Source organism: Triticum urartu, chromosome 3A, assembly GCF_056163025.1.
Source record: "Triticum urartu cultivar PI428250 chromosome 3A, HENAU_Tu73, whole genome shotgun sequence".
Taxonomy (NCBI): domain Eukaryota; kingdom Viridiplantae; phylum Streptophyta; class Magnoliopsida; order Poales; family Poaceae; genus Triticum; species Triticum urartu.
The window spans coordinates 538,502,925-538,516,261 of NC_141875.1; the positions used below are offsets into that span (position 1 = coordinate 538,502,925).

The window sequence follows — 13,337 nt, forward strand, 5'->3', positions numbered from 1 at the left end:
GGTGCGCCACTAGTAATAAAGGAAGGTGCGCCACTAATAAGGGCTTAAATGCGCCACTAGTAACGTATTTGGAAAACAAAAAAATTCTAAATTTATAGAAAACAACCTATAAGGAAAAATAATTTAAAAACAAAAAATGAAATAGAATCATAATTTTTATTATAGTAAGAATATTACAATGTCTTTACAAGTTTCCAATAAAAGGACAATTGCAAGGAAATAAAAGAAAATCCTAAAACTAATCTTCTAGTAATCTTTTCTTCTTTTTCTTCACTTTATCCCTGCAAAATGTAACAAAATAAACAGAAACACAAACAAACTATTTATAACATGTCAATACTGTCATTTTTTATGCAGAACTAGATATGAGCTTATATTTCCAGAATTACATGGTGTGAATATTGTATGAGTAAGATTATAATGGAAATGAATTTTGATATCTATGAGCCCACTTTCGACGAGTATTTATCTGACAGAGCTAAATAATCATGGCATTTACCTTTTGATAATATTATTATACTATACTACCAGTATACCACTCCACTTGGATTTTTTAGATGAGCAGATCTGAGATAGACATTTGTTCAAGTGGCTATAGGTAGGCTTGAAGAATTCTCATCGGTTCAAGTGGCTATAGGTAGTCGCACAGCTGGAATATAGACTACTAGTACTATTTGAAAAGAAAACAAGAGTAAATCTGAATGTACTAGTCAGATCCGATCACATTGAGCTAGAAAGAAAATTCATCAGGAAACAGATGGCCGGTGACTTACTTCCAGATGTTGAGGGTCTCGTTGTGCCCGGCGAAGAAGCTGTGGAGCGCGTCGTGGACGGACTGCTCACAGCGATAGCTTCCGCAAATGAACTCGTTGTCCTGTAGGTAGTCCAGCAGCCAGGAATTAAAGATAGGAGGGCTAGAACTGAAAGAACTAACATCTTAGAAAGCAACAGGAGATAATTCATATATGCAAAATACATATGAAGTGGTCTTCACCAAATTTGTTGAAACATGAACGAAATGTTTTAGCAGTACCAATGATACATGTCAAATTAATTGTTCCTGTCATGACAATGTAAAAGTAGTACTTGCATGCCAATGAAGACTTGCTAGTGTCAGATTCTATGAGGTTCAGGACATGTGTAATTGTGCCAAGTTCACTTGTAATGCCCATTATTCATGATCTGAACTTTATCCTCCACAAAATAAAATAACAGTTGATCCATGCGAATGATACTTAATTTTGAAGCTACTATTAATTTATAAACTGAATATAAAGTGAGTTCATAAATTCGGAAATAGAAAATTCAGTTAGGCTACTGTTAACTGAATTTTGGAGTGTATACTTAACAAATCTTCATTTGAATGTATAGTCAAATTAAAAAAATGTGTTCATGGGGCAGCAGCACTAAGAACTGAAAGAGAAAGGTGCAGAAAAAAGCTACTGAAAAACAATATCAGAAGTAGTGCAGACGCTGTTGAGGCGCTGACTGAACCATTGATAGTACTACCACTCTTCTTTTTTGCGTCCATTAGCGTGACAGTGAGGTTACAACCTTTAATTAATCGTGCAGTATGTGTATAAACTATAAAAAATAACTACACTGCCTGGTTTTCATCCAAATAAGAAAACAGAGCACAGACGATTTTTTTCACATATTCACATCATTGATACATGATGACATTTGATTGAGTGATGCAATGGTGGAAGAATAGAGTAATTGTTGTCCATCAGCTCGTAAATGATTAATTATTACCTGCTTGAGGATAGGGGTGGCACACTTCCCTCTTAGACCGAAAGCATCAGAGTAGGTTATTACCTGCTTGAAATACGCCCCAAATCCATACCTGAGATAACAAAAATACATGAGAAAAGCATTCTGGATCTCTCCGATTTGCACAACATACAAGATGTGCGATATCTGAACTTACGACTGGATGGAGCCACCTATCAATCTTGGGGCTTCCTCGCTCGCCATGGCCGGGCACCATCATCCTCTGCTGCTTCACCATCATCCTCTCCTCCAATGATGACCTGCGCAGGACTCGTACAGATATTTTTTAACACATCATACACAGATATAAATCATCTGAATCAAAATCAAGCTGCATCTAGTTCATCAAATGTTTGATGTGCAGAATTTGATCATACACTGCAATGCAAACCATTCAACCATGAGTAGCTAGAGCTAGTGATTTCAATTCTCTACCATGATGCATGCATGTATGCGTGCAAGAAACCGCCAGACTAATTAAGCATTGAGGTAGGCTACATAATCCAATCCGGCTAGCTCGTAATCATATCCATACTAGGTAGCCGCTACGTAGTTAAGTCTGGACAGAGAGTCAGAGACTGGGATGAACACGTACATGGGAAGGAGCAGGAGACGCAGGGCCTTATCTCCCAACCTTCGATCAGATAGGTGGTGTTTGAGGCCGCCTTAGAGCTCCAGCGGTACCTCCCCTGCAGGCAAACAGAGCAATAGGCAAAAATCAGCTGTGCAGATCGATTCAGAAGTAGGATTAATGCGGGAGAGGCACAGTACCTTTCGAGATGAGTGCCATGGATGCAAAGCAGGAGGAGGACGGCCGCGCGTCCCCCCTTGCCGAACTTGGTGCAGAACAATGCAGAGGCTGCTTCCTCTCCCGGCGCGTGGATGTGGAGAAGAAACCACCCTCCACCGGCGCCATCGCCTGCGGCGCCTTGGCCTTGCCGCTGGATCCGCTGCCGTTCATCAATCATGGGCTAGCTCAACGACGACGAGGATCTGGAAGCCCGGCTATGGCCGTGGCGGCTGGATCTGGGGCCTTGGGGTGGCGGGGAGCTCCTCCTCCTGCAGCTCGGCGGCCTCCACACCCCAGAGCAACGCCCTCGTCGGAGGATGTGGTCACCGGCTCTCCTCTGGATCTGGTGAGGAGGGTTGGGGAAGGAGCTCACCATGGCTCCATGCCCTGGATTTTGTGTGAGGGAGGGGGAAGGGGGCTCGCCGTGGTCGGGAGGGAGAGGAAGAGGCGGGCAGGCGGGGCTTCCCGATCTAGATCGAAGTCGAGGGAGGTGGGTGGGTGTGTCAGGAGGAAGGGGAGGGGAGAGAATTCGATAGCAATGGCGCACTGGTAGGGGTGCGCCGTACGTATAGATAGCAATGGCGCATCTCTTACTAGTGCGCCATTACTAGTTAAAACTAGTAATGGCGCACTTTCCTCTGGTGCGCCACTGCTAAGTCTGGGGAGGGCTATGGGGCCAGGACAAAACTAGTAATGGCGCACCAGACACCAGGTGCGCCATTAGTAATATGGACACTAATGGCGCACCCATATCTGGTGCGCCACTGCTATATAGTAGTGGCGCACCACATGTCTGGTGCGCCATTAGCGTCAATTTCATCTATAGCCCTTTTCCTAGTAGTGTGCAAGGGATGACGAAAATGATTCCCGAGCTCTTCGCGATGATAAAATCAACGAAGGTGGAAATCAGGAAAGAGAATCAAGTGTTGATGATTAACAAGACCACTAGTTTCAAGAAAAGGGGCAAAGGAAAATAAAGGGAACTTCAAGAAAGAATTGCAAGCAAGTTGGCACTCCCGTGTCGAAACCCAAAGCTAGACCTAAACCTGAAACTGAGTGCTTCTACTGCAAAGGGAATGGTCACTGGAAGCGGAACTACCCCAAATACATGGTGGATAAGAAGGATGGCAAAGTGAACAAAGGTATGTTTGATATACATGTTATTGATGTGTATTTTACTAGTGTTTATAGCAACCCCTCGGTATTTGATACTAGTTCAGTTGCTAAGAGTAGTAACTCAAAACAAGAGTTGCAAAATAAACAGAGACTAGTTAAGTGCGAGGTGACGATGTGTGTTGGAAATGATTCCAAGGATGATAAGATCACCATCGCACACTCCCTTTTGTCGGATTTCGGGTTCTGGCAGACCCTTGAGGTTCGAACACTGGGGTGCGCGCGGAGATTTCGCCTCCTACCTGCATGCGCCCCTCCGCCTTGCTAGGATCTAAACTAAGGAAAGAACAACACAAGAGACACAGGGTTTATACTGGTTCGGGCCACCGTTGTGGTGTAATACCCTACTCTAGTGTGTGGTGTGGTGGATTGCCTCTTGGGCTGATGATGATGAACAATACAAGGAAGAACAGCCTCATGAGGGTCTGTTCTTGGCTGGGGTGATGAACTGCTGGGAGGAGCTTAGTCACCTTTCTCTCTCTCTCTCTTCCTGATCTCCTCTATCCTTCCAAAAACCCGGCGCCCTTCGATGTGGGTGGCTGGTCCTATTTATAGGGGCCCTGGTCCTCTTCCCAAATATCGAGCGGGAAGGGAGCCAACAATGGCGGGCTAATTTGAAGGGGAACAGCTAGTACTAGCTATCCCGACAAAAGTAGTCTTCGCCTGCGCAAAGCTCTGGTGATGACGCCATCTTCGGCTCCACGGTGACCTCCGTCTCGTAGTCCTCCTGGTCTTGGTCTCGTTGCACCGAAATGGAAACCTTTGCCTGATGCCTCGGTACTCCGCAGCTGCGCTTGCCCCCTTTGCACCAAAGAGGAAGGGAGGACGCTGCGCGGGCTGGCACCCGCCTGGCGCCCCCTGTCGTCATGGCTTGCGTAACGGGCACCTCGTCAGGTACCCCGCCTTGATCTCTCCGCCTCCTCGTGAGCCAGCTTGACGAGGCCGCGCCTGAGGAAGCTCCACGTCGTCCGCCCCGCGAGGCTTGGCCCCTCGCGAGGGTCTTGGGTTTGTGTTGGTGAAGATGGGCCGCGCTGGGCCCCCCCTTTTGAGCCACGGCGCAGGCCGCAGGCAGGCAAGTCTGGAGACCCCCGTTCCCAGAACGCCGACACCTTTACCTTCGGGATTAGTGTTGAACCTAAAATATATGTTATTTGGTGTTTGCATTGAGCATGAATATGATTGGATCATGTTTATTGCTATATGGTTATTCATTTAAGTCAAAGAATAATTGTTGTTCTATTTACATGAATAAAACCTTCTATGGTCGTACACTCAAAATAAATGGTGTATTGAATCTCGATCGTAGTGATACACATATTCATAATATTGATGCCAAAAGATGCAAAGTTGATAATGATAGTGCAACATATTTGTGGCACTACCGTTTAGGTCATATTGGTGTAAAGCGCTTGAAGAAACTCCATGCTGATGGGTTTTTGGAATCACTTGATTATAAATCACTTGATTATGAATCACTTGATGCTTGCGAACCATGCCTCATGGGCAAGATGATTAAAACTTCATTCTCCAGAACAATGGAGTGAGCCACTAACTTATCGGAAATAATATATACCGATGTATGCGGTCCGATGAGTGTTAAGGCTCGTGGCCGGTATCATTATTTTCTGACCTTCACAGATGATTTGAGCAGATATGGGTATATCTACTTGATAATACACAAGTCTGAAACATTTGAAAAGTTCAAAGAATTTCAGAGTGAAGTAGAGAATCATCGTAACAAGAAAATAAAGTTTCTATGATCTGATTGCAGAGGCAAATATTTGAGTTATGAGTTTGGCCTTCAATTAAAACAATGTGGAATAGTTTCACAAACTCATGCCACCTGGAACACCACAGCATAATGATGTGTCCGAACGTCATAACCGTACTTTATTAGATATGGTGCGATCTATGATGTCTCGTACCGAATTACTACTATCGTTTTGGGGTTATGCATTAGAGATAGCTGCATTCACATTAAATAGGGCACCATCTAAATCCGTTGAGATGACACCCCATATGAATTGTGGTTTGGCAAGAAACCTAATCTGTCATTTCTTAAAGTTTCGGGTTGCGACGCTTATGTGAAAAAGTTTCAACCTGATAAGCTCGAACCCAAATCGGAGAAATGCCTCTTCATAGGATACTCAAGGGAAACTGTTGGGTACACCTTCTATCACAGATCCAAAGGCAAGTTATCTGTTGCTAAGAATGGATCATTTCTAGAGAAGGAGTTTCTCTCAAAAGAAGTGAGTGGGAGGAAAGTAGAACTTGATGAGGTAGTTGTACCTTCTCCCGAATTGGAAAATGGTTCATCATAGAAATCAGTTCCAGTGATGCCTACACCAATTAGTGAGGAAGTTAATGATGATGGTCATGAAACTTCACATCAAGTTACTACCGAACCTCGTAGGTCAACCAGAGTACGTTACGCACCAGAGTGGTACAGTAATCTTGTTCTGGAAGCCATGTTACTAGACCATGACGAACCTACGAACTATGAGGAAGCGATGATGAGCCCAGATTCTGTGAAATGGCTTGAGGCCATGAAGTCTGAGAAGGGATCCATGTATGAGAACAAAGTATGGACTTTGATTGACTTGCCCGATGATCGGCGAGCCATTGAGAATAAATGGATCTTCAAGAGGAAGACGGACGCTGATAGTAGTGTTACTATCTACAAAGACCAACTTGTCGAAAAGGGTTTTTACAAGTTCAAGATGTTGACTATGATGAGATTTTCTCACTCGTATCGATGCTTAAAGTCTTTCTGAATCATGTTAGCAATTGCCACATTTTATGAAATTTGGCAAATGGATGTCAAAATAGCATTCCTTAAGGGATACCTTAAAGAAGAATTGTATATGATGCAACCAGAAGGTTTTGTCAATCCTAAAGGTGCTAACAAAATGTGCAAGCTCCAGCGATCCATCTATGGACTGGTGCAAGCATCTCAGAGTTGGAATTTACGCTTTGACAAGTTGATCAAAGCATATAGTTTTATCCAGACTTGCGGTGAAGCCTATATTTACAAGAAAGTGAGTGGGAGCACTACATCCTTTCTGATAAGTATATGCGAATGACATATTGTTGATCGGAAATAATGTTGAATTTTCTGGAAAGCATAAAGGAGTATTTGAAAGGAGTTTATCAAAGAAAGACCTCGGTGAAGCTGCTTACATATTGAGCATCAATATCTATAGAGATAGACCAAGACGCATGATAATTTTTTTCAATGAGTACATACCTTGACAAATTTTTGAAGTAGTTCACAATGGAACAGTCAAAGAAGGGGTTCTTGCCTGTGTTGCAAGGTATGAAGTTCTGTAAAGACTCAAAACCCGACCATGCAGAAAATAGAAAGAGAATGAAAACTCATTCCCTATGCCTCAGTCATAGGTTCTTTAAAGTATGCTATGCTACGTACCAGACCTATTATATACCTCACCACGAGTTTGGCAAGAGGGTACAATAGTGATCCAGGAGTGGATCACTGGACAACGGTCAAAATTATCCTTAGTGGCATAAGGAAATGTTTCTCGGTTATGGAGGTTACAAAGATTTCATCGTAAAGAGTTACGTCGATGCAAGCTTTGACACCGATCTAGATGACTCTAAGTCTCGATCTAGATACATATTGAAAGTGGGAGCAATTAGCTAGAGTAGCTCCATGCAGAGCATTGTAGACATAGAAATTTGCGAAATGCATTGGGATCTGAATGTGGCAGACCCGTTGACTAAACCTCTCTCACACGCAAAACATGATCACACCTTAGTACTCTTTGCGTGTTAATCACATGGCGATGTGAACTATATTATTGACTCTAGTAAACCCTTTGGGTATTGGTTACATAGCAATGTGAACTATAGAGTGTTAAATCACATGACAATGTGAACTATTGGTGTTAAATCACATGGCGATGTGAACTAGATTATTGACTCTAGTGCAAGTGGGAGACTGAAGGAAATATGCCCTAGAGGCAATAATAAAGTTGTGATTTATATTTCCTTATATCATGATAAATGTTTATTATTCATGCTAGAATTGTATTAACCGGAAACTTAGTACATGTGTGAATACATAGACAAACAGAGTGTCCCTAGTATGCCTCTACTTGACTAGCTCGTTAATCAAAGATGGTTAAGTTTCCTAACCATAGACATGTGTTGTCATTTGATGAATGGGAACACATCATTAGAGAATGATGTGATGGACATGCCCATCTCTTAGCTTAGCATAATTGATCATTTAGTTTTATTGCTATTGCTTTCATCATGACTTATACATGTTCCCCTGATTATGAGGTTATGCAACTCCCAAATACCAGAGGAACACCTTGTGTGCTATCAAACGTCACAACGTAACCGGGTGATTATAAAGATGATCTATAGGTGTCTTCGATGGTGTTTGTTGAGTTGGCATAGATCGAGATTAGGATTTGTCACTCCGTGTATTGGAAAGGTATCTCTGGGCCCTCTCGGTAATGCTCATCACTATAAGCCTTGCAAGCAATATTACTACTGAGTTAGTTGCTGGATGATGCATTACAGAACGAGTAAAGAGACTTGCCGGTAACGAGATTGAACTAGGTATGATGATACCTGATAACCCACAAGTATAGGTGATCACAACAGTTTTTGAGGGTAGAGTATTCAATCCAAGTTTATTGATTCGACACAAGGGGAGCCAAAGAATATTCTCAAGTATTAGTAGCTGAGTTGTCAATTCAACCACACCTAGAAACTTAATATCTACAGCAAAGTGGTTAGTAGCAAAGTAATATGATAGTGGTGATAACGGTAGCAAAAGGTAACAATAAGAAAAGCAATGTTTTTGGTATTTTGTAGTGATGATAGCAATAGCAACGGGAAAGTAAATAAGCGGAGAACAATATATGGAAAGCTCGTAGGCAATGGATCGGTGATGGAGAATTATGCCGGATGCGGTTCATCATGTAACAGTCATAACCTAGGGTGACACAGAACTAGCTCCAGTTCATTGATATAATGTAGGCATGTATTCCGAATATAGTCATGCGTGCTTATGGAAAAGAACTGGCATGACATCTTTTGTCCTACCCTCCCGTGGCAGCGAGGTACTTATGGAAACTAAAGGATATTAAGGCCTCCTTTTAATAGAGAACCGGAACAAAGCATTAACACATAGTGAATACATGAACTCCTCAAACTACGGCCATCACCGGTAAGTATCCCGATTATTGTCACTTCGGGGTTAACAGATCATAACACATAATAGGTGACTATAGACTTGCAAGATAGGATCAAGAACACTCATATATTGATGAAAACATAATAGGTTCAGATCTGAAATCATGGCACTCGGGCCCTGGTGACAAGCATTAAGCATAGCAAACTCATAGCAACATCAATCTCAGAACATAGTGGACACTAGGGATCGAACCCTAACAAAACTCAATATATGGAGGTGGAGTTGGAGTCGGAGAGGCAACAGGGGGACCACGAGGTAGGGGGCGTGCCCTAGGGGGGCAGGCACGCCCCCACCCTCTTGGCAAGGTGGTGCCCCCTGGCCTTCATCTTTTGCAGGTATTTTTCTTATTTTCTAAAAAGTGGCTCCATGAAGTTTTAGGTCATTCCGAGAACGTTTGCTCCTGCACATAAATAACACCATGGTAATTCTGCTGAAAATAGCGTCAGTTCGGGTTAGTTCCATTCAAATCATGCAAGTTAGAGTCGAAAACAAGGGCAAAAGTGTTTGGAAAAGTAGATACGTTGGAGACGTATCAACACCCCCAAGCTTAAACCTTTGCTTGTCCTCAAGCAATTCAGTTGATAAACTGAAAGTGATAAAGAAAAACTTTTACAAACTCTGTTTGCTCTTGTTGTTATAAATATGTAAAGCCAGCATTCAAGTTTTCAGCAAAGGTTATAACTAACCACATTCACAATAACGCATAGGTCTCAAGTTTACTCATATCAATGGCATAATCAGCTAGCGAGGCATAATAATAAATCCCGGATGACAACACTTTCTCAAAACAATCATAATATGATATAACAAGATGGTATCTCGCTAGCCCTTTCTGAGACCGCAAAACGTAAATCCAGAGCACCTTTAAAGACCAAGGACTGACTAGACATTGTAATTTATGGTGAAAGAGATCCAGTCAAGTCATACTCAATGTAAACTAACAATAATGAATGCAAATGACAGCAGTCCTCTCCAACTAGAGCTTTTTAATAAGAGGATGATGACTCAGCATAAAAGTAAATAGATAGGCCCTTCGTAGAGGGAAGCAGGGATTCATAGAGGTGCCAGAGCTCGGTTTTGAAACAGAGGTGAATAATATTTTGAGCGGTATTGTCGGTGTCAAAACCGGTGGATCTTAGGTAGGGGGTCCCGAACTATGCGTCTAGGCCGGATGGTAACAGGAGGCAGGGGACACGATGTTTTACCCAGGTTCAGGCCCTCTTGATGGAGGTAAAACCCTACGTCCTGCTTGATTGATATTGATGATATGGGTAGTACAAGAGTAGATCTACCACAAGATCAGAGAGGCTAAACCCTAGAAGCTAGCCTATGGTATGATTGTATGTTGTTCTACGGACTAAAACCCTTCGGTTTATATAGACACCGGAGAGGGTTAGGGTTACACAAGGTCGGTTACAAAGGAGGAGATATCAATATCCGTATTGCCTAGCTTGCCTTCCACGCCAAGTAGAGTCCCATCCGGACACGAAACGAAGTCTTCAATCTTGTATCTTCATAGTCTAACAGTCCGGCCAATGGAGACAATCCGGCTCTCCGGAGACCCCTAATCCAGGACTCCCTCGGTAGCCCCTAAACCAGGCTTCAATGACGATGAGTCCGGCGCGCAGTATTGTCTTCGGCATTGCAAGGCGGGTTCCTTCTCCGAATACATCACAGAAGAATTTGAATACGAGGATAGTGTCCGACCCTGCAAAATAAGTTCCACATACCGCTGTAGAGAGAATAATATTTTCGCAAATCCAATTTGGTGACTCGTTTTGGCAGCATGATGTTGTGTCATGGCCCGACGATTATTCGAACCGTTTTTCTTCAACCAGCTCCACACATAACGCGAGGCAGTTTCTTGACACATATTGTCGAAGCGGAGATCGTGTTCCCCCAATTACGGGATTCTCATTAATGCGGTCGTGGGTAACCCAACCATGTCCAGGACTCCTAGATTATAGGCAAGTCCTAAACAGCTACGGAGAGGATGCTTGATATTCACCCTCTTTATAAAGGGACAAGGTTTTCGCTTTTTCCCTCTCGTGCTCAATCGAACCCTTCCCCCGCCTCGAGTTCTAACACCCAAAGCCCAGGTTAGGTGCTCCGGATCTTCAATCATGTCCGGATCAAGCCTTCAAGGCCGATGGATGCCCTCCTCCTTTACGGAAGAGGACATTATGAAGTTGAGGGAGGCCAGATACCTGACCGCCGAGGTTTCGCATCGGCTGCCTGCTCGAGGCAGATCGTCCCTACTCCCGAACCCAACGAGAATGTCGTGTTCGTCTCCCACTTCCTCCGAGGTCTAGGCCTCACTCTGGATCCCTTCGTCAGGGGTTTGATATTCTATTACAGGCTAGATTTCCACGATCTAGCTCCGGACTCCCTTCTCCACATCCCGACATTTATTGTCGTGTGTGAGGCCTTCCTCCGCGTTACCCCTCACTTCGGCCTATGGCTCAAGACCTTTGAAGTAAAGCCGAAGATGATCGAGGGGCAACATGCAGTGTGCGGAGGTGCATCAATAGGCAAGATGGCAGGAGCTCCATGGCCGAAAGGTTCCTTTCCAGAGATGTCCGAAATATGGCAACGGGAGTGGTTTTACGTCACGGCTCCCAGAAGTGCCAAGTGGGCGGCTGTCCCCGCTTTCCGCTCAGGCCCCCCACCACAGCTGATGTCATGGATTAGCAGAGGTCTGAGCTGGGGTCCAGCCAAGGACGTGCCTATACTGCAAAGCCGCATCCGAGATCTCTTCGAGGGAGATTTCAATTTGGTTGTGGTAATAGAAGTTATGTTGGTTCGTCAAGTCCAGCCTTGCAAACGCCGGCACCTTCACTTGTGGGAGTTCAACCCAGAGGGACCATGTGCCATTCAAAGTTTCCTCGGCCTGACGCACGAGGAGATGTACGAGTCATTCTTCGGACCTCATGTAGAGTGTTCGGATATTACCGAGGACGTGGGCCTGAGCAGTAACCGCGCTCCTGAACAAGTAAGAAATCCTATGGCCGAACACATTCTCTTTTATTTGTCATGAAGTTATTTCTGAGAGTTCGCTTTTTGACCAGGACTGGCTAACAAAGGCGAAGATGATTCGGTGTTTGCCCCCCCTCCCCGAGGGTTTGGAAAATCCGGTGTTGGAAAAGATGCTCGAGGATGCACGTTGCCAGGAGCCCTCGAAGGAAGATAGGGGGGGGATAATACGGGCGGACGCGGGCCCCCATCGCTGCCAGTTCCAACCGAGGGAATGAGCGTCTCCATGAAGGAGGATAATCGGGGGAGGAAAAGGACTGCTTCCAAGGATCCGGAAGCCGAAGCCTCCAAACGGGAGAAGAAGTCTCCCACAGAGGGTCCTGCCTCGGGGGGTGCTTTTGTTGCACAAAGTCCGCGGGGGGATCAGCCCTCCAACGAGTCGTAAGTGATCCAAAATATTTTAATAGTAAAGGTATGCTACCTTTTTTCTGAGAAAATAACCACCACATATATCTTACAGTCCGGGCCTTAGCCCCTCTCAGCTGAGCTCGTCTTCGGGGGATCTTCTTCCAGAGATGATGGAGAGCAAAACGCCTCCCCCGGACTCCTCCGCTCAAGAAGCGGGCGACCCTGAAGTGTCGTCACGGAGGGCCTCTCTGGATCCGGTGAGGCCAGAAGATAATCCCATAGACCCCCGAAGTCCCTAGTGTCCGGCTCCCGAAGAGAGCAGACAAAAGAGTCCGGCACCGTCTGGTATGCGGTCGAACGTTCTGAGGGAGCTGGTGGGGCGAGCAGCCATCTCAGAAGAACACTGTACGCTGATGGGTACGGTGATGGAGAGAATTTCGTCCGCCGAAAGCGGATTACATGAAGCCTTTATGAGTCTACTGACAGGCTTTGAGGTACGTGAGATAATATGTGATAGTACTGCACATGTTAGGTGTGCCCTATGTAGATAGTAGCCCCTGAGACTCTGGTTGTCATCGAGAACGGCGGCGAACAGAGGATCATATTCCTAGGCAATAACCAGACTGCCCCTATGTGAAGGTGGTTGAAGCTCCGGTGGCTAGCCGGACTAGTGAGTTTGCCAAATTAAAACGGCAACTGGATGCGGTAGACGCCGACATCGAGCTTGTTAACAAGAGGCTTGACGAGGCACAGGGTAAGTGTTATTATCTGGTGAACTCCACATAGTAAGAGCAGCATGATGCCAGTATCTTTAATATGTTGTGACTGCAGATGGAGCTCCCACCGTGGAAACCTTGCGGGAAGAACTTGCCCGAGCCAAGGAACAAGCGAGGATGAGTAATGCGGCTGCTTTGAAGGCGGCCGAAGAGTTGAAAGCCGAGAAGGCCGCACATTGCGAGAGCCAAGAGAAGATGGCCAAGATGACCGTAG

At 44.8% G+C, this 13,337-nt stretch overlaps 1 protein-coding gene across 1 annotated transcript; it reads right to left on the reverse strand.

Annotated features, from left to right (window-relative positions):
* Nucleotides 1-238: 238 nt before the first annotated feature.
* LOC147980427 (heptahelical transmembrane protein ADIPOR3-like) lies at nt 239-1,977 on the reverse strand. The gene is made up of 4 exons (XM_087516880.1): nt 1,931-1,977; nt 1,756-1,846; nt 774-874; nt 239-281 (listed from the first exon to the last, which is right to left on the reverse strand). Exons 1-4 carry the CDS (start codon nt 1,975-1,977, stop codon nt 239-241), a joined length of 282 nt encoding a protein of 93 aa, XP_087373006.1.
* Nucleotides 1,978-13,337: the final 11,360 nt, after the last annotated feature.

Bases quoted from the DNA above. Each gene is read 5' to 3' on its own strand.
- LOC147980427 (XM_087516880.1), bottom strand. From the start codon at position 1,977: ATGGCGAGCGAGGAAGCCCCAAGATTGATAGGTGGCTCCATCCAGTC. The intron at 1,847-1,930 runs GTAAGTTCAGAT...TTGTTATCTCAG, and splicing joins ATAGGTGGCTCCATCCAGTC to GTATGGATTTGGGGCGTATT. The intron at 282-773 runs GTAAGTCACCGG...TACATTTTGCAG, and splicing joins GAGACCCTCAACATCTGGAA to GGATAAAGTGAAGAAAAAGA.